At 41.1% G+C, this 24,706-nt stretch overlaps 2 protein-coding genes across 5 annotated transcripts in view; one reads left to right on the forward strand and one right to left on the reverse strand.

Moving 5' to 3' along the window:
* KLF7 (KLF transcription factor 7) overlaps positions 1 to 11,959 on the reverse strand; it is a 91,043-nt gene extending 79,084 nt beyond the window's left edge. The window contains exons 1-2 of one of the 3 annotated variants that reach the window (XM_073019984.1): positions 11,851 to 11,959; positions 11,399 to 11,638 (exon numbers count right to left, since the gene is read on the reverse strand). In XM_073019984.1, coding sequence (XP_072876085.1) covers positions 11,399 to 11,500 — 102 coding nt within the window. In that variant the 5' untranslated portion in view covers positions 11,501 to 11,638; positions 11,851 to 11,959. Of the gene's footprint in view, positions 1 to 11,398 lie in introns of all 3 variants that reach the window. The other 2 variants (XM_007966021.3, XM_007966018.3) reach the window with 2 other exon arrangements.
* Positions 11,960 to 12,006: 47 nt separating this feature from the next.
* On the forward strand, positions 12,007 to 18,364 carry LOC119625303 (uncharacterized). Of its 2 annotated transcripts, XR_005241459.2 has the most exons (3): positions 12,007 to 12,134; positions 17,458 to 17,614; positions 18,031 to 18,364. XR_005241459.2 is itself a non-coding variant. In XM_073019985.1 (2 exons), the coding sequence occupies exon 1, from the start codon at positions 12,395 to 12,397 to the stop codon at positions 12,911 to 12,913; it is 519 nt and encodes a 172-aa protein (XP_072876086.1). In that variant the 5' UTR covers positions 12,033 to 12,394; the 3' UTR covers positions 12,914 to 17,614; positions 18,031 to 18,364. The 2 variants fall into 2 exon arrangements, 1 of the variants encoding a protein (XP_072876086.1); XM_073019985.1 differs by having other exon boundaries at positions 12,033 to 17,614.
* The last annotated feature ends 6,342 nt before the right edge of the window (positions 18,365 to 24,706 follow it).

Here is a 24,706-nt window from a genome sequence, read left to right on the forward strand (position 1 = left end):
CCCCATAAAACTCCCGACAGGAACAACCACATCAAATTATTGCTTTTCAGAGGCCAATTCAAAAACACCCTACTTTATCACAGAAAGAATATTCCTTATGTATGTGAGTGCTTCCATTATGTCTTATTTGAAGGGGGAAAATGAAATAAAAATCCTATCTGAGATATTTATAGATCTCATAAAACCTGATTCACTCTCATAAGCTGCAGTAAGCTCAGTCATCAGGTAAGGCAGAAATGGCAGGTGAAGTAACCAGCACTGTATTATGTTATATATGCCTAATTCTGGTTCCTACAAAAAATAACTGCATGCGAGAAAAATGTAAGATACGTAAGTCATAAGTCAGACTGGACAGAAAGAAAGGGAAACAGACTGGACATTTGCATGAGCAAGCCAAGCAAATTCCAAGGATGTCAAACTAGGCCCAGTTTCCAGGGACAATGGGTACTGCTAGTCCTCCCCCAGTTCCAAGCACAAATTACTTAATGAGAGTTTCTCTTGTGGATGGATAAAGGTACACCATATCCAATGCCCAGCATTCCGCTTTCCCCTGCCTTCCATCATTTATTATCTCCTGGGCACTCCAGGCTCACTGGGATCTTCAACAGACCAAAGACACCACTGAGAGAAAGAGCACTGTGCCTCTGTGTACTATTATTGAGAGGAAAATGGGGAAGGAAAGAGCATTTGTTGAGTGGATGTTATGTGCCAGACACTAGGTCAGAGAGCTGATTCTCATCAGGAATCAAGAACTCCACAAATGACAAACGAGACTCAAAGATGTTAAGTGACTTTCTTAAGGTTCCACCTCTGCTTGATTTCAAAGCCTTCATGTAATTTGTCTACTAGGAAACGCTGTGACCTTAAAAAGTGCCTCATACAGTCTAGTCCTTTTACAGATAAGAAAACCAAAGCCCAGAAAGAAGACAGACCAATGAACTACTGCAATCTATACCAGGCCACCAATGGCCAGGTCACAACCTTTGGCTTCTGCCCTAATGTCTCCTACCTAAACAGCAGTCTGTATAGATGCAACAATTAAGAGTGCTGGGCCCTGCTGAGGCTTGGATCCCAGCTCAAATACTTCCAAGTTGTATGATTTTAAGCAAGCCATTCAATACCTCAAATCTCAGCTTTTCCATCTGTAAAATGGGGATAAATAGAATATGCATTTCATATGGTTGTTAATGAGATCATCTTTAGGAAGTGTCCAATACATATGAGACAGGACTATGATGATTATTTTCATGACAGGAAGATTAGCCAAGTGGAAAGAGGGAAGGGAAAAGTTTATTCCACTAACGGTTTTTTGCAACTCATTTGCTTTGCAGCCACAGTAAGACAACTTGCTTAAGCTTCCTGTGCCCCAATTTTCTCATCCCTGAATGGGAAATTCTGTAATATCTGTCTGCTCCCTAGTTACAGAAAGAATGTGCCAATGACAAAAGACCAGGAGCAAAACGCCCTGAGCCCTTCAAACAAAAGCTCAGCACAGATGTTTGTTAGATTCTCAAATGCAAACATGAAAAGCCCCGTCACAGTGGAAATCATCTCTTGGTCCATGTTTTAAAAAAGCAAGAACCTTGAGAAGGGGAGGAGAATGTACAAATTAGGGCTGAACAATCTTAGAAGAAATGAAGTTGACTGGGGTCTGACCTTGAGTAGCATCTCATCACCCTCAGGAGAATCAGTTCTGCATAGGGCCCCACAGAAGACTCCTTCAACACCATAGTCAGAAGCTGTACTTCACGAACATGGTCTGTAGTGACCATATGAACAAAGGCTAAAAGCTCAAAAGGTAGGGGGTGCTGGGGTGGAAGGAATCTATTTCCACTCCTTTGTATGCTGAGCAAATTTGCCGCCTCTCCAAAAATAAGCACCAACGTTATGACCACTCCATTGAATTCCTGCTAACTCGGCTCTGGAAGGTGAATGTGAGAACGGGGTCAAGAGCAGGTGCGCACTCCCTTGCAGGGCAATTGCTCTACAGCTAATTGCCGTTTTCACAGCTGGGTTGAGCTTTCCAAAAGGCATCCTTCAACCCTGAGCTCTGAGCTCCTCTCCTGATGTTCTCTCTTGCCAACCATACCCCATCAAAGACAGTTTACAGATGAAAGGATGTAGCTACAGGACATACAATTTTGCAAACATCACAGTTTGAAAAAGAGGCGTTTCTAAGGCTTCTTTGTGAAGATCACTACACGCCCACAGTCATTACCACAGGAGCTAAGCCTTCTATGGGTGTGAAGGCAGCCTCCTTGCCTGAATGTCCTCGGCAGCAATTCTTCCACAGTTTATTTTTGCTCCTCTTACTAGAAAGATGGATCCTTTGAAATTCTTTATAAACAGAGTCTACTTCCAAACACTGTGGTTGGTCAGTAAGAAAATGGAGAGCTGCTATCTAATGCCTCCCCAGCATCGTCCAACAGATGTACATGCATGCATCCAGCCCTTTCAAACCACGGAGCAGGCTGAGGGGAGTGGAAAATCATGGCCAAGGGCCTACTGAGAATGAATTATTTGAAACCCAGCAAGGCTGGAGTTGAAAGCCCACCACCACCAAGTTTCCAGAAATGGAATTTGACCAGGTTAAGCAAACTCCTGAAGGGTCATAGGAAATGTGAGCCAAACAGACTGCCTTAGACACTTTAGGGTGAGGGAAAGCAAAGCAAGAAGGATGAAACGACACTTGGGCAGCTGCTATTAACAAAAGTGCCAGATGAAGCACATCCACCAGCATGATCCTGTTTTACTATAAACCTCCAGTCTGTGTGGATTCCAAATTACACAAGACATTAAATATTTCAATAGAATTAGGTAACCCCAAACTCTGATATACCATTAAACCCTCTATACATCAATGGCTCAATGCCTTGACTGCATATTGGAATCACCTGAAAGCTTTACAAACACTGATACCTGGATCCCTCCCAAAGAGATACTGATTTCATTGGTCTGGGGTGCAGCCACGACTGAGAACCACTGAAAAAGGCATAGTCAAATCTTAAGTCATAGTCATAACATGCTCCTCAAATAACTATCGAATGCCCACTGTGTGCAAAGCTTTCTAAGAAGCAGGTGATACACTAAAAGTTGACTACCAAAACTATACCCAAGGCATCAACTCCTCCTTAAAGCATAAACCTTACAGGAAAAATGATACAACAGAAAAGAAAAAAAAAAAAAAAGGAAAGCTTTATTATAACTCAAAACTGTAAAGCATCATGAGGAAGTAAAAAGTTCTGCACAAGAGTATGGAAATCATAGCAGTTACAGTTGGCTGGTAGCAAGGGAGGGAGTTTAGCACCCATTTGAAAGTTAAGGGATGGGTGGAACTTGGACAAAGAAAATCAGGAAGGGGAGAGGGAGGAGGAGGAAAAAGGCTAAAGAAAACAACAAAAATAAAGACAGAAGCAGGAAAAGCATAGTCACTTAATTTGGATGGCATTTACTACACGTGAACGTGAAAAGGGGGGAACTTACAAATACTATGTAGACCCAGTCTTGGAACACCTGGACTCTTGGAAGTCCGGCCTCATGCTATGTATAAGAGGGAGCCATGAACAGTTTGAAAGCAGGCCACCTGGGGTGATGGTGGCAGAAAGGCAAGTCCAGGGAGGTGACAGGGATTGTGGCAAGGCAATGGCCAAGGCTGTCATCCATGACAGGCTGATGCTAAAGTACCTCGGAAGCCACGTCAACGGGATTTTTCAACTAATTTTAGACTTCTGCTAATTAGATCTTTTAATCTAATTTTTCATTAGATTCAAGAAAAAGAAAGGAGTTACAATGACTAGAATGTCAAACTCAGATCATGAGACAAATAATCACATTATTAAAAGAAATAGGGAAGCCAGGAAAAAGGAAGCAGTCCATGGAAGAAGTTGATGAGTTAGGGGTTTAGGACATATTCAGCTGAAGAGACGGTGGAACAACCCCAAAGTCCATCTTGCTTGTTGCTTATTTCCTGTTAGAAAAAAATGAGAGCCTGAAACCCAGGGACATATCTGGAGGTGGAGATGTAGATTACAGCTGTGAGGAGATGAAGACGCCCTGAACCGGGAAGAAGATTTTCACCTCTAAGATGTTAGCGGTGAAAGAGATCTGTGAGACACATTCTGGGACAGAACTTTCACCATCATAATTACCAGAGATTCAAGGAGGTAGGGAAGGGCAAAAAGTAACTGGGAACTGGAGCAAAAAAGTCAAATGAGCCCTTCCATTTTCCTTTCCTCATTAGGGACAAGGGTAAAAATGAGGCCTACTTCATCCACCAGACCTCAAAAGACTTTTTGAAAAACCTCTCAGAGGTTGAGTTTCTTCACTCCTGCTTATTACAACCCTCTCAAGAATTTAAATACATTTCAAAAGATTTTCATCAACTGGCACATGGGTTGCTGGTAAAGTTTTGGGCACTCTCTTTGCTGGTGAGGTGTCAGAAACAAAGCAATTTCATGTTTGTTGCTTTCTACTTCCATTTAGTCCTATATTCCATCCAACTCCCTACCACATATGCCCCATTGCATACCCTTCATACAGTCACTCCATTTGTTATTATTTAAACGACAATAATTTTTATAAGACTCGAGTTATAAATGGGGGCTATTTTGTCGGTACAGTGTACATTTTCCAATTTACCACACATTAAAAGTGGAAAAAGAATCAAATTACACAAGTAAGCCTTCTCCAAAATATTCAATAACTTGGTCTAGAACCTAGCCAATCCTAAAATTCCATGTACCAGTACTCTTAAAAATAAAAAGGGAATTTTCTTGCCTCCTTGAAGGCAAAAAAGAAAGAGAAAAGAATCAGAAATGAGTCAAGGTATATTCAGGTGACGGAAAGCAAGTAATCTGGTCTGGGCATCTGAGAGACCTGGGCTCTGAAACCATCAGTGTTAATAAGCTGTGTGACCTTGGAGAGTGTAATGCCTCTGGCTTTAACAATCACTTAGTTCAACCCTAGTATTTTAGAATTGAGGAAACTAAGACCCTTTCAAGATTTGAAATTCTGACATTCTATGTTCCTCGCTTTGGTACAAGGCTGAGAACCTGACTTTCAAAATGACCCTCAGGAAATGTCAATACACCCACATTCAAAAATAGATATGGCATATGGCTCTATGTTAATTTTATTTTAATTACCTCTAATCATTTCCGAATGGCACAGACATGGGCACTGTTTCCTGGCCATTATGGACATGTGTATTCACACTGTATACTCATCTGCCCTAAAAGTATCCAGCCCACAACATGCCATTAGCTGAAAGCTTTTTCACAATAGAACTTAGTAAATCTTAAGCATGTTTTATAAACAAGGTTGGAACAATGTGGGTAATACAGACAGGCACAGGTCAGTGTTCCAACACAGAACTGAATGTTTCTTTCTTTCTTTCCTTCTTTCTGGCACTCATGCTCTATTCTGTTTAACTTAATTAGGAACATGCATTCTCTGTCCTACTAGAGGCAAGCTCCTAGAGGGCAGAATGTATATCCAATTCAATTTTGCATTGCCCAAATACAGTATTATGCACATAACAAGGGCTTAAGGAATGAAGTATTTACTGTGGAATATTGTCTATACTTGAATATAAACAACAAAAATCCCACAAGGTGCACTAGGTCCAGCTCAATGAGGAATGGTATCCCCCTGAAATCAGAAGTCACTCCCACCTCAATTGGGCTGATACTAGACTCAGATCTCAAGGCTACTGCAAACGCTCAGCCGTAACATTTATATATCAAGCATGTGGTACTGCTCCAATGGAGGGGAGATGGACATGATACGTTTAAACGGGACCAAGTTCTTAGGGTCACACCAAATACTCCGAGAAGGAAAACTAAAGGGACGTAGGGCGGTAGAAATAATTCTGCCAATTAGCAGGAACAAATCAGGGCAAGGTGGGAGCAGAGCAAAATCACGAACAATCTTAGGTGATAGCATGTCCCAGTAATGGCAACACTTTGTTTATTTGGGGAATTTTGGATAGAATAAGGATATGTATATTCTAAAACGAGTATACAATATAACAGAGAGGAGTGTTTTTTAACTTGTCAATGTTACATGTGACATGAATAATTAGACACTATCATTTGTTTCACCAACTTTAACACCATTAGTAGTCGAGTTTTCTAATCACTGTACTTGGTAAAATTTGGCATTCTGGGGTTAAAACATTCCCCCCTTCCCCCACCGTTTATGCTAAGCAAGCAGTCAGTTGATTTGGGAGAACAAAGGGACTTCTGGAGAGAGGAAATCTCTGCCCTTCGCCCTCTGGCACCATTCAAGTTAAGTTGGGGAGCTGTCCTAAACTTTCAGCAAACCGCAATTCTAACACATACGCTAACTGATATATCGAGTGAACTGGAATCACAGAGCCATTTTCTGCATTTGTCAGTCGTGGGGTCCAGCAAAGATAATTAAAAGCCCATTGCACAATACTATAAAATGAAAAGATAGGGGGTATCCACCGACCCGTCTGGAATCAGACCAGCCATCCTATCAACTTCAGCCAGATGGGACTGGCCAGAGGAAACTGTATTCTTTCCTCAGCAGGCACAGAGAGCGATTAAAGAAGATTGTAATGTCTTCTTGTACTCAAAAAGTTAAAACACGAGAATTCTCTGAAGGGAATAGAATGCGAAGATTCATAAGCGAGTGGCTATTAAAGTCCCCATTAGGACCCTCTCTGAACTATCTCCATTTAAGTGGAGAGGCAAATTAGCCCCTACTGGCATTTATGTTTAGAAGAGGCTGGCAGAAAGAAGCAGCCCACATTTGGATGCTTAAGGTCTCTGACATACCCATACATAAATCATTTCAGGGCAAGGCTGTCATCCTGCATCTTCCGCTCTGCCTTTTAAATGGATGGGACCCCAACATCCCATTCTCCTCAGGGTAAGGAGTGGGGGTGGGAAGTTCACGGAGAACAAAGAATAGTGACTTCCTTTTCCCCCTACTAAAGACAGATGTAGTAAAAAAATAACTACATTATAATGTTTGCCCACTTTAAAATACCAAACTGCAAACAGGTAGACTGAATGATAATGTTTGAGAGCCCCTAAATCTATACAAAGATGTGTCTATTAAAGGAACATGGAAATGAATCTATTAAAGAAAGGCTAAGTGTGATTGATTGCAGTCACATGTGCTTTCATTTGTAGAGCTACATCTATTTAGTGATTGCATCTTTATAAAGATACATTCTGGATAACAGGGGCAGTTATATTTTTATTTCATCTACCAAGTTGCCGTTTCAAATAAAGAAACAGATTTACAGTAACTGAAGAACACACAAATCACATACAAAAAAAAAAAAAGCCAGTTATTTTATCCTTTGAGTGTGGCTAGCAAGGCTCCTTTGTGTCTACAAATTTCCCTGGGTGGTGCTGTTGCCAAGAAATTCTAATTCATGACAAGGTTTTCTGCGAACTGGGGACAGAGGCAAACCTGCGGATGGACAGACCCTACAGTTTGCTTTGTCTTCTGGCTGATACAGCACCTGGTGGCCCAGGCCTGCAGAAGGAAGTGCAAAGGCAAGATCTTCACATAAAAGGAGAAGCAATGTGGCTCACAGACCAAATCCCATCCCTGGTACCATGAGGCTGTTCTTGGAATGCAACCATTTCTGTAGGTTTTCCCCTAGAGATTCCTTATACCAAAGGCCCTCGTAAAAATTCTTTCAGGGTGCCTGAAACCAAGATGAAATTGCAGTGTTATGGGGACACTTTAGTCCTTGCAGTAGCCAAGTATGCCATTAGTTTAAAACAATAGGGGAATGGGGGAGGAGAGAGGAATGTTCTATGATTTATTTATTTGTTTCCAGTAGCAGTGGAAAATTTTCTCCCAGCAAAGAGAGACCTGAAACTGACCCCAGCTGCCAATTATGAATCAGCATTAACAATAAACATAATTCCATAAGACTTTTCAAGCAAACATGAGATGCTCCTCAATGACACGATGCAAAGCTAAGTCCAAATAAGACTTAGATCATCACTGCTTGACCTGCACTAATGAAATAGCAGACTAGAGACAGAATATATAAAAGTTCTAAAAGTCTTTATATATTCTAGAAGAAAATAAAAGCATTGTATCATATTCTTTTTATTTTCTAAGTCAGCAGTGTGTCTAAAAACAAAATCATGATTTCTATTGGCAAAAAAAGTCATGAATGAGTTTCCCTTTACCCATATCAAGTGGTACCCCCTAAGAAACTCTGGTTTCTGTCCTACCCTTGACCTTTTCCTACTTTTGCTCAGACAGCTCTTGGAAATTTTCCTACAAGTTTTCAAAGCGCTTAAGGCTGGTAGTCTTAAGAATTGTGCGTCAGCTGAATTCTATAAAATAATAGACCACATGAGCACAGTGTAATTTACAGTTATATGACAGGCAGAAAGATGATGTTACTTGGGCCAAGTGCTTAAGTATGCAGTCAGAGCCCAGGAATGGAGAGCTGTTAATGTGTGACGTCCATTTGGATTTCAGAATTATACCAGCAACAATTATTTTCAGACTTGGAGCTATGTGGCTAAGGCATCATTGCCAGAAAATCCAATGTCAAAATGAGGATCTCCCTGACAGGAGGTGGCCCTGCCACAGTCAGTGACTTTGTCACAGGCTCACTGACTATTAGGCAGGACAATTATCCCATATCCTAAGTTTAAAATAAAATCCCCAAATCATTTATCTTCAATTTTCAAATGTAAAAATGTTCTTGAGTTTATCATCGAAGCCACTCTTTCTTTAGAAACCAAGTCAGATTATCAGAATCTCCACATTTCGCTCATCTCCACGAGCCCAGGTACATTGTTCACTTTAAGAACAACAACTAATAATTACTCCTCATTTGACCTCTAAAATCTGATTACCCCAGAGCATAAGGAAACTTCTTCCTGTCTGGGGTTCTTTGCAGAAATCTTGCTGAGCTGTTTTGAGCAAAAGAGTCTCAAAATTTCATCATCTGATAGTTGATTTGGAACTAACAGCTGCATATCACCATCACCACCCCTTATACTCAGAAGCAGCAAGACGGTTTGGGGAGGGGGAAGAAGGAAGGGATAGAGGCTAAAGGTTTTGTCATCAGGGTAAACCTATGGTTGTAGTCGCCTTTATATAGAGCAGTTGAGACTACGGAGTCCAGAGCATAAAGCTCACTGGAGTGATATATTGTTTATTAGTGCTTCCCCACAAGTTATGCATCAGTATTGGCTATAAGCATGCCGCTGAATAAGTTGGCTAAGGGTTTTAAGGTGAGAGTGGCTGGCAGTTAGAGAGGGTTAAGGCAAGAAGTGAGGGGGTTCCGAGGGGTGAAAAATCCTTTGCCTGTAGAAACTGAACTAGAGCTTCCCTGAAGGGAGAGGAGGCAGAGGAGCAGGGGGAGGAGGGGAAAAGGAAGAGCAGAGATGGCTTCTTAGGAAACAATAGATCTAATACATCCTCTAATTGTCAAACTAGTGATCTAGAGTTTGTCCTGGATGGTCTAGCCAGATCTAGAAAAGCAGGTTTCCTGTGAAGAGACCTTCCTCCAAATCTGGCTTTACTACTCTGAAAACTTGAACCAAAACAAAGTTGCATGATTCATCAGTAGGGAACGTTCTAACAAATAAAGCCAACTTTCTTCCTTCTAACACTGCTTAACAGTTAGTCACAAACAAGGGCTGCCTTGGGCAGGCTGACTAAATCAACAGATTCCCTTCTCTAACCTGTCTAGACAGTTGTTAATATGCAACCGATTCCACACCAGTGGGCTGACAGTGTGAAATGAAGGCTATTTCAGAAAATGAAATTCAGGCAACATTTTGGTTTAATTAGCATTGGAAATAAAAGGAAGAAAAAGATCCAGTGAGGCCTTTCATGAGATACACTCTCGTTAAGGATAAGGATGCATCGAATAAAGACTTTATGCTAAAAATATGTGAACTGTGTATGTGTTCACAGAGAGACAGTCAAGCATCTGCCAGCGTCCTTGGACAGGAACGCATGTGTGGACACACTGACACCAGAGGCCAATACCTGGAGGAAAACTCACAGCCTCTGACCAGAAGAGAACTAGTAACAATGGTCCAGTTAGAGGATCCGCTTTGCCACTCAGCTCCTTATACCAAAAGCCAAGCCTCTTTTGCTGAAGCAGCGACTGTTACATCTCAGCCTCAAGCTGGCAAATCCTGCTTTGGATCCCGGCAGAGGAAATTCAGCCGTTCATTAGCCTTAACAAGCTGCTGTCACTAAGCGGAGAAGTTACATGAGCAGCCACACACCGAGTCTCTCACAGCCCTCCCCTCAAGGGCAAGCGGGTTTCTCCAGGACGGACTGTACAAGTTCACACTTCCTATGTGCAAATCCGGACTGTCTTCTTGGACTTTCCATGGTGCACACTGTAGAATTTTTAAATACCCGTGTCCCCCTGCCCCCACCCACCATCTTTCCTGCAGAATGTCCCCTCAGCAGCTCCTAATCGCTGCTGAAAAAAACCACTGTTTCCGCAGCAGAGCCAGCACTTTCCACTGACCAGCACTTTCTTTATTCCACTTCACAAAGCCCAGTGAACTTGTCACCAGCCCCGCTTCATCCTCCCTGGGACGGCTAGCCAACTTGGCATCGGTGCCCTTCAGCATCCTAGGAGTTTCTTAACTAGTCCTCTAAGACAGTCAGAGGCATGGAAGCACACATCAGTCTTTGTCTGAGGTTGTGCTGCCTAACTAGAGAAGGACCCTAAGCAAAAAAAAGAAACAAGGACACGCATAGAGGCATCACACTTGGAAAACCTACAATGCATTGTCAGCCTCAGCTACATCTTCCCGTCCTCCTTGAGTATCTTTTGTCACTGGGCTCTTTTCTCTTTTGCCTACCTTCTAATCTCAAAATCAAACTCCTATTCTTTATTGACACTCGCTAATTACTGAAAAACACTCCGCTTTGCTCCTGCCCACCCTCCCCCCGCCCCCCATCCGATGGTCGTAAGCACCAGTTGAAATAGATGAACCTGATTTCAGGTACCAAGTGGGTAGAGCTCATGCATGCGAGAACGTGGTCCCTGTCAGCAATCGCTCCTAACACCCCAAACCACCTTCCCACCCAGCTCCTCCGAACCCCAGAAGTTCGGCAGGTCTCTGATAAGGGACAGCAAACCCGACAACGTGTGCGCAGGGATGTGTGTTGGCGACTGAAACGCAGGCAGCTCGGACCGGCTGCTCAGCTCGGCACACTACGAGGTTAGGGGTGGGTGGAGAGGTAAGCGCAGATGACTGTTTCAGAAAACATTTTCAACAACAGACAGCCAAAAAGGAAGGAAAAAAAATCAAACAAACAAACAAAAATTTCGACCCAGAGCCCACACCAACGCGGCCCCTGCGTCTCCGCCGCCACCACACGATTTACACAAGTAATTTAAATCATTCACCTGCTGCCAGGTCTCCTCCAGGGATGGCAAAGCTGAGAAGTAGCCGGTGTCGTGGACAAGTTGTAGCTCCTGGAATATACTATAACTAGCCAACACGTCCATGCTGCTGCTGCCGGGCAAAACGGGAGGCAAAACCCTCCCCCGAACACAGTTGGGGCTGTTTGTTTGTCAGTCTGTCTGGCTCACCCCCCAAGAAGGCAGACATCCAGTGGCCCTTTTGTTTTGTTTTGTTTCAGTCAACTAAAAAGGAAAAAAAAAAAAAAAAATCAATGCAGGAGAGGGAGAGAGGAGGTGAGAGAGGAGCGAGTGAGTGGGGTGGATGGAGAGAGGCATCCAGCGTGTACAGTGCAGACGACTGCCAGGAAAAGGGGACTTCTCCACGGGAGTAACAATTCCCTTCCAGGGCTCTAATCACTCCAGCTCGTGGATCAGGAAGGGGGATGCAAACTCACTGACACGAAGCTGCCATCTATTTCTGCAGCGCTGTTCGCTCCTAATGCAATCTTTGCTCTTTATTTTGGGAGGTTGCATTTTTTTCTCTCGCGATCGCTTCTCTCTCCCCCTTCCCTTCCCTCCCCACCCCCCACTCCATCCTTGCTAGTTTGTAGTCTTCCCCCTCCCTTTTCTCCTCCTCCTGCTCTTCCCCCTCCCCAAACTCCCTCCCTCCGCCCGGTTCTCCGCGCAGCCGTGGGATCTCGGAGGAGGGCGTCCATTAGGCCGCGTGTGACCATGTAAGGTAAACAGGGGGCTCATGAAGTCACTGAGGACCAATGGGGAGCCCGGAGCGGGGCCTGGGGCGGGGCTTGGCCCTGGCGGCGGGCGCGGATTGGCACGCTGCGGATCTCCCTGCTGCCTTACAAGGCGGTGCGAGGCGAGCTATTTTTAGAGGGCTATATAAGGGGGCTGAGGCGGCCGCTGGGCGGCCGGGGAGCGCGAGCGCAAGGGACGGGGAGGGTCGCGGCGACACTCGCGCCAGCTCCCGGGACGCCAGGGCGGATGGGCTCGGGCTGGTCGCCGGCCTCCGACCCTCGACTAGGTGCCTGGCGGAGCCCGGTGCGTCCGGAGCCCGCGCCCCTCAGAGGGGTCGCGCGTCGCCGCGGCGGCGCTGAGGCTGGCGGTCGGGAGGTGAAAGTCCGGATGCGGGGTCAGGACGCCTCCTGGAGGGGGCGCGGCGCAGGGGGCCGCGGGAAAGCCGCCGAGGGCGCGGAGCGGGAAAGGAGGACACTGGCCACCTCGCCTCCGCCTGGGCACGGGGCAAGGGGGACCCACGCGTGGCGGTGCCGGGGAGGTCCTCACGTACTCAAAAACAAGCAGAAAAGGCATCCAGGGCCGGTTCCCGAACTCCCCACAGACTGGCAGGGTGCAGAAAAGCGCCTGAGGAGGAAGTGCCACACAATGGGCGAGAACAAAGGGGAGCGGAGCGAGACCGCGGCCTGCGCCCGCCCCCTACTTGCGCACAGTCCCCGCCCCGCCCCGCAGGCGCCGCCGCCGCCGCCCTCCCGCGCCACCTTCTGACCCCGAGCGGGAGACCCGGTCTGGAGTCCGGAGGCTAGAGGTGGTTGCGAGGGGCCTGTTGCTCGAGTGTGCGATGAAGAGGCTACAGGGAGCCTAGGTAGATGTGGGAGGCAGGCTGGAGCTGGCAGCTTGCAAGGGGGCCTTTACGTGAGGCTCACCATGGGGTCTCCAGCGAGTTGTCTGCAGAGCTGTGATGGTGAGAGGAGGAACTCGATTTCTCGTTTTCTGGAGTTGGGATGTAGACATACAGAGATCTGTTACATCTGAGATAAAAACCCTGCACAGTACACGTTAGGGTTGGCCAATTGTTTGCTTGACCTTAAATGGTTAGTGTGGTTTAAACTTCCCCAAAATGCACTGTGAGCTGAGCTTCCACTTTTGGAATGATTGCAGAATTCGGTGCTTGAGATGAGAAACCGTTCTACCAGTAATGGAAGAAACACTTCACCTAATCACCCTCCTTGTCTTTCCCTCCCTTTGACTATGTAGGACTCGATAACACAACATTTGAAAGATTTTACTCTATGAAACAAGCACAGATTGAAATTCAGTATTTGCCGAGGAATATTAAACAGGAGTTACTGGGATTGAGGAAAGCCTGATTTATTTACTTGTTAGTGTCTGGAATTCTGTTGGCCAGATTCATAGCATTCATTGTATGAGTATAATTAGTACATTTACTCCAATGTAGATGCAGACGCATCTGCAATTAGATGTGCAAGGACGCTGCCAGCTAACTAGCTGCATGACTTTGAGGGAATTACTGGGTCAGAACTTCTACCTACCCATCTCAGAAACAGAAATAGTGGCATCTACGTTGTCTAATTGTTATGAAGAGTCAGAATATCTTTGGTAACTCACCTAGCATAGTATCTGACACTATTAGGTGACTAAATATTAGCTATCATTGTCTCCCCACTTGAGCTACGTAAACTAATAGGACCATTAGGAGAATATACTATTGGATCTTGGAGATAGAGGAAAGGTAGAAACCCCTTGCTAGGTTGTTACAAGGTCTCTCCTCTGACCCCCATGCTATTTCAACTTGGGGATGGGCAGGAGCCATTGAGAAACACTAGGGCAAAAAACATGTTCACGAATAATAGGGAAAGGAAAGGAACTTGGGTATAGAAAAACTAGAGGCAAAAGGTGAGGCAAGACCAACCATGTAATTTGGTACTTGAGACTCAAGTGAACTTATGTGTGTCACATTATAACCATTTTTGAACAAAACAGGACGTATCAGTTAACGTGAGTTTCAAGATTTTATAAATAATAGTTACCATTTATTAAGCACTTGGAATGTGTCATATGTACATAAACATTTTATATGCAATGTCTCATTTAATCTTAAGGACAGCCCCAAGGTTTGCACTTTTATTATCCCCAACTTTATGGATGAAGATACCCAGGCTTGGAAATACTAAATAAGTTGATCAAGGTCTCACAACCTGGAAGTGGTCAAGCAGGGATTCAAATCCAAGAGCATCTCACTCCCCACACTGTTCTACACTGAACTTTGTATGGTGAAAAATGGGGTTCCTCAGCTTTAAGTCAATATATGTTTACAAAAATTGCTTGGGTGGGGCCGGAGGAGGGGGCTTCCATTGAGACTTTTCCCATGTAACCATCAGCCATCTGACTTGCAAAAGGACTCAACCAAAATTTTACAAAGCAAATACTGCAAACCTCATTATGATCTTTGCTCCAAGCTTTGTAGAATATTTTAGATTCATTTTAAGAGATTTATGCAGCAAGGCATTCTGAAAGGCACATTTTCAATATTAGTTATATTTAGCTACTTTTCATAGCCTAGAGACCCAAGATTCACATTGCAAAACACATGCAAGGTATCCAAATGTACAAAGTAATCAACAAATTAAGATCACAAGAGAACTTTGGCAGTTCAGCAAACCAAAATAAACTGCACTGTTATCACTACCACTTACTCATTACCTTCTTTGTACCTGGCATTTTACACATACCTCTGATCTCCACAATCCTGTGAGGGAGCTATTAGTGCTCCATTTTTTTAGATGAAGATACTGAAGTTTAGAGAGTGCATGTAATTTGCTCATTGCCATGGGTCTAGTAAGTGGTAAAAGCAGATTGGAATACTGCCTCCAAATTGACTCCAAAATCTGTCTTCTCCACAAGTATTACCTTGGGAGGTACTCATTTTACTTCTAGTAATGTCACTCTTCGGAAGTGATCCTATAGGAAACACCCTAGAGTAAATAATAAATTATTCCCCCACCCGGGAGAGCTTAGAAATAAATGAGGATATTTTAAGAATAAAATAGTAAAAACTTAATATGTAAATAGACACATTCAAGGCATCAGGCTTTTTCCACCAATAAAATTCTGCTTCATTAGTATAGGAAGTCTTTATTATCCCAGTGTGATTAGTACTCCTGAAAGTAAATCCACTTAAAACAAGGACCAAATTTCAGACCAATCAGTGAAGAAAGGTTTGCTTGAGACTGTATTTGAAAATAAAACTCAATGTTATTAAAATGCATTTATTCTGTCCTGTATGGGCACACCTCATTTTATTGTACATAGCTTTATTATGCCATGCAGATACTGCTTTTTTATATAAATCAAAGGTTTGTGGCAACTCTGCTTGGAACAAGTCTTAGCACAATTTTCCCAACAACATGTACCCACTTTGTGTGTCTGTAACATTTTGGTAATCCTCACAGTATTTCAAACTTTTTTGTTATTATATCTGATAATGGTGATCTGTGATCAGTTATCAGTTTTACTATTGTAATTGTTTTGAGGCACCATGAACTGTGCCCAGATAAGACATAGAACTTAATAACTAGTGTGTGTGTGCGTGCTGATTACTCCACCAACTGGCTTTTCCCCTCCCTCTCCTCAGGCCTCCCTATTCCTTAAGACACAACAATATTGAAATTAGGCCAATTAATAACCACCACTATGGCCTCTAAGTGTGCAAGTGAAAGGAAGAGTGACATATCTCTTTAAATCAAAATCTAGACATAATTAAGCTTAGCGAAGAAGGTATATAAAAAACCGAGATAGACCAAAAGCTAGGGCTTTGCACCAAACAGTTGGCCACTCTGTGAATGGAAAGAAAAAGTTATTGGAGGAAATTAAAAATGCTACTCCAGTAAACACACAGATGATAAGAAAGCAAAACAGCTTTATTGCTGGTATAGAGAAGGTTTTAGTGGTGTGGATGGAAGATCAAACCAGCAACAACGTTCTTTTAAGCTAAAATCTAATCCAGGGCAAAACCCTGACTCTCTTCAATGTTTTGAAGGGTGAGAGAAGTGAGGAAGTTGCAGAAGAAAAGTTGGGAGATAGCAGAGGTCGATTTATGAGGTTTAAGGGAAAAAGTCATCTCCATAACATTAAAGTACAAGGGAAGGAGCAAGTGCTAATGTAGAAGCTGCAGCAAATTATCCAAAAGACTGAGCTAAAATCATTGATAAGGGTAGATGATGCAGCCTTCTATTGAAAGAAGATGCTGTCTAGGACTTTCATAGCTAGAGGAAGAAAGCAATGCCTGGCTTCAGAACCTCAAATGACAGGTTGGTTCTCTTTTTAGGATCTAGTGCACCTGGTTCCTTTAAGTTGAAGACAATGCTCATTTACCATTTTCGAAGTTGTAGGGCCCTTAAGAATTACACTAAATCTACTCTACCTATGTTCTATAAATAGAAGAACAAAGCCTGGGTGACAGTACATCTGTTTATATGATGGTTTACTGAATATTTTAAGGTCATTGTTGAGACGTACTGTTCAGGAAAAAAGATTCCTTTCAAAATGTTACTAATTGACAATGCACCTGGTCATCTAAGAGCTCTAATATAAGGAGTTGTACATGTTGTCATGCCTGCTAACACTACATCCATTATGCAGCCTGTGGATCAAGGAATAATTTCAGCTTTTAAATCTTATTATTAAAGAAATATATTTCATAAGACTATAATTGTCATAGATAGTGATTTTCTGATGGATCTGGGCAAAGTAAATTAACTTTCTGAAAAGAATTCACCATACTAGATGCTATGAAGAACATCTGTGATTCATTTGTGGAAAAGGTCACAATATCAACATTAACAGGAGTTTAGAAGAAGTTGATTCCAACCCTTCTGGGTGACTTCGAGGGGTTCAAGACTTCAGTGGAGAAAGTAACTGCAGATATGGTGAGAATAGCAAAAGAACTAGAAGTAGAGCCCAAAAAGGTGACGAAAATGCTGCAATCTCATGATAAAACTTGAATGAATGAGAAGTTGCTTCTTACGGATTAGCAAAGAAAGTTCTTTGCTGAGATGGAATCTACTTCTGGTGAAGATGCTATGAACATTGTTGAAATGACAAACTATTTAGAATATTATTATACATAAAATGAGTTGATAAGGTAATCACAGGGTTTGAGAGATTGACTCTCATTTTGAAAGAAGCTGTACTTTTGGTAACATGCTATCAAACAGCATTGCATGCTACAGAGAAACCTTTCATGAAAGGAAGCATCAGTGTGACAAAATTTATTGTTGTCTTTTTCTAAGAAATTGCCACAGCCACTCCAGCCTTCAGCAACCCACTCTGATCAGTCAGCAGCCATTGACACTGAGGAAAGACCTTCTACCAGGAAAAAGATTATGACTTGCTGAAAGTTCAGATGATAGTTACCAATTTTTAGTAGCAAAATATTTTAAAATTAAGGTATGTATATTGTTTTTTTCTTAGACACAATGCTATTGCACACTTACTATAGTATAGGGTAAATATATGCACTGGGAAACAAAAAACTTGCATGACCCACTTTATTGTGATATTTGCTTTATTGCAGTGGGCTGGAACCAAACTCAGCAATATTTTCAAAGTATGCCTGTATTTAATAATATTTATGTTGCAAGTACAACTATGTGCTAATTGTAAAATGAATAAATCAAGAAAGTTATTGTTGGTTTAATTTTTCTACAAAATGTAAAGCACCTGTTGGGGCCCAGAACACAATACCCCCATATGTATGGCACCTTGACATGCTGAGTATTTTGAGCCAAAGGAGATTGGGAGAGCCACGAAAGCAGGAATTTCTCTCTGACCTTCCCCTACTCCTATTTTCTCTCCTGAAACAGATCATAGAAACTGAAATTTCTCTTCCTCAAAGCAAGCCATAAAACTAACAAAGTCATTCTCTGACCTCCGGCCTTTTGACCTGAAGACCTTCATGTGACAGGTGTTCTGCCCCTCTCTAGAGGCCAAAGAGAATCTGAACAAACAGGCCTTGCTAAGTTTCCAGTTTATTACCATTAGGCCATACCTCCTTTGTATCCAGTCCTCCTTCAGCATGACTGTTCATCCTTCATCACACCTAAGCATTAAAATACTGTTTTCCCTGGGTCTTTGTGTCTTCATTTTTGAAGGCTCCCCTGTCATGTAAAACTTTGATTAAATAAATTTGTGATACTTTTCTCTTGTTAAACTGTCTTTTGTTATCGGAGTGTCAGCCATAAACCTTGTGATAAGGGAGGAAATGTTACTAGTTTTTCTCTCCCACACACCTTACAACATGCCTTATTTCATATTTGACTTTTACAGGATAATCAAAAAGAGGGTCATTTTGTAAAAATGTTAGAGGGCTTCATCAGTTTCCCCAAGGGTCTCAATTAGTTTTTTGTATTCAGAGTATTCTCTTCTGAAGCAGCAATATAGTCACCCTCCCTGTTGATTTTACCTTCACATGTTAGTTTAACTCTACAAATCTCTATTTGCCAGTGGCCGTATCAACCTTACTTTCACGGACATCATAAAATCTTACACTTTTGGCACAATTTGCAGTTTTACTTTGCAGTATAATTGAATATACTGCATTGTATTGTAAATGTTTGCCACTGTGAAAGCAGGAGAGAAGATTGGTGTTAAGAAGGGACGTTTGTGTGGGAGATTAATTTATAAGTGGTCCTGTCATTAATAAATATTTTCGTGTACTGACTTTTTCTTCCCTTCACAATCTTACTACACTGGAGGAAAGTGTGAACTTGGGTTGTGTCATAGAAAACGTGAGTGTCAGAGAGGCGAAGTTTGGTAAACAAGACTGCCTGAGAAACATGGTTTGAATTTGGAAGAACATGAGAACATGTATGTGGTCACGTGTGAGAGTTGTTTCATGATTGAGAAAAAATAAATAGTAGTCTCCTCAGGCCTTTAGTGTCCTGGATAAAAATATTTCTTAAAAATACGTCTCTCTGTTTTCATTGTGTGCTCACTTTCTGCTCATAATTTGACTTCTGACTTGTTCTGCCTACAGGAAAAAATGTACTGGTTACAACCACAGGAGCCTGGTCACTGTGGCAGTACTATTGCTATTGTCAATGTCAAATGTCCAAAGACATTTTAGTTAATATGTGTGTTTTTTGTGAGTTTAGTTAGCATGGGTCTGACTTCCTAGGTTTGTTTAATTTTAAGACACTAACATATTAAGATTTCTAGACATGATGGGCTTTAAAAAATGGTCTCGGTGAATTAACCAAAAACTCTTACTATCTTCTTCAGAAGACATCCCAATCTTGCCACTAGCTTTTAGAATTCTGTGGGTATATTATAGTTTAACAAAACATTTATTTTTAAATAAAATGCCAAAGCCAACCCTAATGTTACATCTTATATCACAGTGGGTCATACAAAATGGGTAAAAGAGAGGCCTGGTAGATTGTGAGTTATGGGCATGTGACCCAGGAGACAGTTTGCTTCTTCCTTCTAACTCAAGTGATCTATTGCTTAACAAAAATTCACCTACCCTCATGATAAAGGTAAGGAATTTACGAGTCCAGCAAAAGTTCACTGTCAAGAATGCTCTGTCCAAACCTTAGAATGTTGGACTTTGAATGTCAGTATGACCTGTATTACATGATTCCTGTGGAGATAAATATCAGTAGTCACTTTTCTAGCTTGAGCTATCAGCACCTAAAGTGTCAGTATCCTCTATGAAGAACAAAATCATCATTTGAATTCAATCAGTCATTCAACATATATTATGTAAACCATTCAGTCATTTAACATATATTATGCAAAGGACTTAGGTTGCAAATAAAATGGTAAACACAGACATATTACCAATATCAATGTCTGAGAGAGTAGTACTGTGTCTCAGAAAAGACATTTGAAGTGTCCAGTCCAACCTTCATCAGATCTACTGCTTCCCTTTGCAACATTGCTTTCAGGAGATGCCCAGTTCCTCCAATGATAGGAGATCCCAGCAAGCACTAGGATAAGCTGCTGTGATTGAACCTAATTGGATGATTTTCACCATCTAAGAATAGCATCACAAGCTTTCAGGGGTCTCTGGACAAAGATTTTGGAAAAGAAACCAGTAGGAAATGAGAAAAAAGAATTTTTTTAACAGTAAAAAGGATTAATTTTGCTGTACAATGACACAAATGCCCAGATAGTTGTGAAGCCAGTGAGAAATCAAGTTGCTAATATTTTGGGGATTCTTAGCTTTTGCGGCATGTGAGGCACAATTTGTAAGATGGTGTTGTGTTTCATCCTGAGCATTTTTTGTTGTGACATGTTGAATACAACACAGTGTAATTATTAATATGTTAAATATCACTGTCAATGTTTTTATCAGAATATTATCATTTTTTCTTTTAAAAGTGCCATTGCCAAAGGGCTTGGTATGCAGTTAATGGGATTTAACAGCAGAATGCATCTTGGATTTCGTAATGGAAATCAATGGGAGAATAAGATTGATTTGATGGAAAGTCTCTGTACTGCAAACTTTGCTGACAATGACCATTCCTTTAAGTGAGAGATACCTATTCCACAAGTGCTCAATGATGAGTTTTTATGTATATGATAGATCTTGGTAGTCTGGAAAATTAACAATGTCAGAAGCAGGGTTTTTTTGTTTTTGTTTTTGTTTTGTTTCTTTTTCTGACTAGTCTCTCATTTGAATCTGACTAAATTTTCTTTACCAGAAGGATGCTTATTTGAATGCTTTGAAAAGTCAGCTGAGTTACAGTTTTTAATACTGGTCCCTGCTCTTCCCTGGAGTAAGTTATCACATGCTTTAAAATCCTCCATTTGTGCCATCTAAATGGGAGAAATAATGCTTCAATGCCCACCTCAGAATGCTTCACAATTCTCTCCTAACTCTCATCTCCTCCTCCTGCTTTGCAATGCTCAAAGATTATTTGAAGTCAATATGGTCATGCTTTATACTGTGTCATTTCATTTTGGCTTCTCCCAAACTGGGCATCATGGAAGGAATGCCCTTAGCTGCTCTGCCTCTGTTTGGCCATTATTTGGGAAGCCAGTGCAATCTCATTTGATGAAGACCAAAAGGTAGTATAACTCAGAGAGGCTTACTCCTCTTACCCAGTTTGTCCAAATGTGAAATTCTACCCAGCTCTCCTTGTGCCACACATAAGCCCCAATCCTTTCCTTTCCTGTGATATCAATTTTCAATCTTTGAGGACTATTTAGGTTAAATCAATCCTTTTTGTTTTGTCCTTTCTACATGTTCAAAACTATTATTTAAAAAAACAATTTATTAAAGAACATACAAAATATCTTTAATAAAATTTAAAAATAATATTGCCTTCTCTAGTATTGTTTGGACACCATATTGCTTGTGCTGGATTCTATCAGCTTGACCTAAACAGGAGGAGATGGTATTAGCTCAAATGATATCAAATGTGCTTGAAAGAATATAGAAGTTCTAAGGCACCTAGAAAAATTTTCATAATTAAAGTTACCAAAATCTACCCAAAGTACACGAGATGTTCTCAAAGAACCCACTTTACAGAGGGATTTAGAGTCATGTATTTTTCAGAATTTAAGTCACTTCTCAATCTATTGAGACAGTTACTGTTACATTTATCACATTTTAAGAGAAACTATAATCTTGAATATTGTAACATTTCAAAAGATGATACAATAATGGCCTTTTTGTGAACTAGTGACAGCATTAGCCAAAGGAAAGCTAGAGAGTAAGGACTGGTTAAATATAACTTTCTTCCACACTGCCCTGGGGTAACTGTTGTCCTAAGTGACCTTTAAAGATAATTTAGAATGGAAACGGATCTACTTTAGTGGCTTCACTAAGTATTTGACAACATTGAATTTCCTCTTTTTGATTTGTCTTTACCATAGCAACCTTCTGATCTGTGATTTCCTCTTTTGAAAGAATTGACTTACATGAGATTTCACTTTGTAAACACATAGTATCTATTTTTATTTATTTACATACCTTGTTTCTTAATTCTTCTATTCCAGAGAGGAAGTATGAACAAATACAATAAAATACAGGAACTACAATACAAAAAAATAGCATTAAATAAAAGACAGAAGTCAAGTACCAGAGAATAAGGGAGAAAGAAATATACTAGGTATCCATTGTTATTCTAGCTGCATCTCCCATTAAACACTGATCAAGCAATGTTGTTATTTATCCATTAGATCCTTGTAACTTTGATTAGTGTGATGCAGTGCCCCTAGAGCACAGAATCTCACCTATTTATGGTTATTTACTGGAAAAAAATTTTCAACATTGCTATATGTTTAAAAAGTTTATGGTACATTGTTAAAAAAATTAACTTTGAAGTCATAGAAAGAGAAGGAGGAGGCAGCAGATAAAGGGGAGAAGGAGGAAAGGGAAGAGAAGTGTGAATGTAAGACCAGTTTTGAGTGAGGGTGTGTGTGTGTGTGTGTGTGTGTCCACACAAATGAACCTTCTTTTCTCATTTTGGTGTTCCTACTGCAGGTATTTGAATGAAGCTAATTTAGAATAATTTACTGAATGCTCACTAAGCGCTGAGTGCTGTACTAAATGCTCTTACACGATTCTCTCATTTAATCCTCCAAACAACATCAAGAAATAGATATTATTGGCATCATCCTTATTTTATTAAGTGGTTAAGTAAATTGCTCAAAATTACAGAGCACAGAAGGAGTACAGCCTGAATTTGAACCCCGTGAGCCTGTATTTCAAATTTTAGAGTCCTAACTTTTAAGCTGAAACTAACAATAAGGGCAAAAGTAACAAGGTTCTCAGAACATGTCTGTGTTTTTTACTCTGTTTTTGCATCCCCTAAAACCTGGCACCATGCTTGACACAGAATACTTAATACACACTTATTACATGATTATATGTCATAGAAAGAAACAATAGTACTCATTTGGTTACATTTTTCTCTATGTTCTCCATCCTTCCTGCATGATTTCTATCCATTTGTCCATCCATCCATCAATAAATACAATGCAAGGATCCATGATGACTTATGAAGACTGGAACGGGTTCAAAGATTAGGGAGATATCAGCAAGAACCATATATATTTAGAACATGTAGATTGCAACCAAAATTCAAATAAAAATTTTAAATTTTTTTTTGCTTCTTAACGTAGACCTAGCTTTAAACATTTGCTATGTCAGTTATGCAGTTATTCTGTAACACATCCCCAGTCTCTACATGTATCTGAATTTTACCCACCCTTCCACAGATTTAACTAATTTCTCCTGATGTTTGCAGGACAAAACTAAGGAAATGTCTAGACCCTCAGGGTAAGGGAAGCCCCTAGAGACTGCCATGTGAATCAGAAACTCAAATGCTTATAGACCAGACAGGTATCCTCAATGAGTAAGGTGGGCCAGGTGAGGATGTTGGATAATTGGAGAAGGCACATTGCATTTAAAGGAGATGGCTACTGCTCAACTCCAGCCATCTGTGACAATACAGATCCACCATGTGCTGCTAGATCATTCTTTCAAAAAAAGCAAAAAATAAAAAATAAATAAAAAATGTGAAATCTGCTGATTTTTAATTTTGACAAGGAATCCAGATATACGAGAAAAAAGAATTTTTCACAAAGAACAAAAAACTACACAATAGCAGACCAAATTTGGCCAATGGGCCACCAGCATGTGACTTCTGTGTGAGTACCTACCCCTTCCTCAAAGCAGTAGGGGTGACTACTTGTTGTTCTGCTTGGCAACATCCTTCACCAGGAATTATCCCGCTAGCTATGGCTTAAGCATTCAGGTGAGCAGGAGCCCCCGTGCACCCCACCTGAAAGAGGCCGTTCCATTTCCAGGCGGCTCATAGTCATCTTTTTCTAAGACTGAGCTGTAGTCCAGCAGACCTCTAATTTCTTCATATTGGGGATGTTCTGTCTTCTGTAGCATCCCCAAAATACATCCCTTTCCTTTTTCATATACCAGCCCTTAAAGAACATGAAGGCAATTATCAATTTGCAGTGGCTGTTGTAAGGAATACTAGAAGGACATCTATTATTTCAAGTGTGGTCCAACCAGTGCAGAGGCAGAGTTGGGTTATATTTTCCTTTGTTTCCAAAACTATATTTCTATCAAGGCAACCTAAATCTAATTTTGTAAGTGCATCTCATGGTTTCCTTATATTAAATTTATAATAAACTAAAAACCTATTGGTCATTTTTTAACATGAGCTACTATAAAAACAGGCATCCCTCATTCTTGCTATTTTATCCCAAGACAGGACCTTCATGTGTACTTATTAAACTTCATTGTTTTATATTTGGCTCATTTCCTTTCTTTGGAAATCTTTTTTAGATTCTCGATTTTATGGTCTAAAACATTTGCTATCTTTATCGATTCCATATTACCTATAAATTGGATGGGCCTGATAATAACAGCTAACATATATAAAGTTTGCTATGTTCCAGACACTGTTCTGAATGCTTTACATATATTATTTCATGCTCACAACTGAATTCTCAATTAGCTACTAATCATATACCTATTATACACATATAAGAAAACTGTGGCACGTT

The sequence above is a fragment of the Chlorocebus sabaeus genome, chromosome 10 (assembly GCF_047675955.1).
Source record: "Chlorocebus sabaeus isolate Y175 chromosome 10, mChlSab1.0.hap1, whole genome shotgun sequence".
Lineage (NCBI taxonomy): Eukaryota > Metazoa > Chordata > Mammalia > Primates > Cercopithecidae > Chlorocebus > Chlorocebus sabaeus.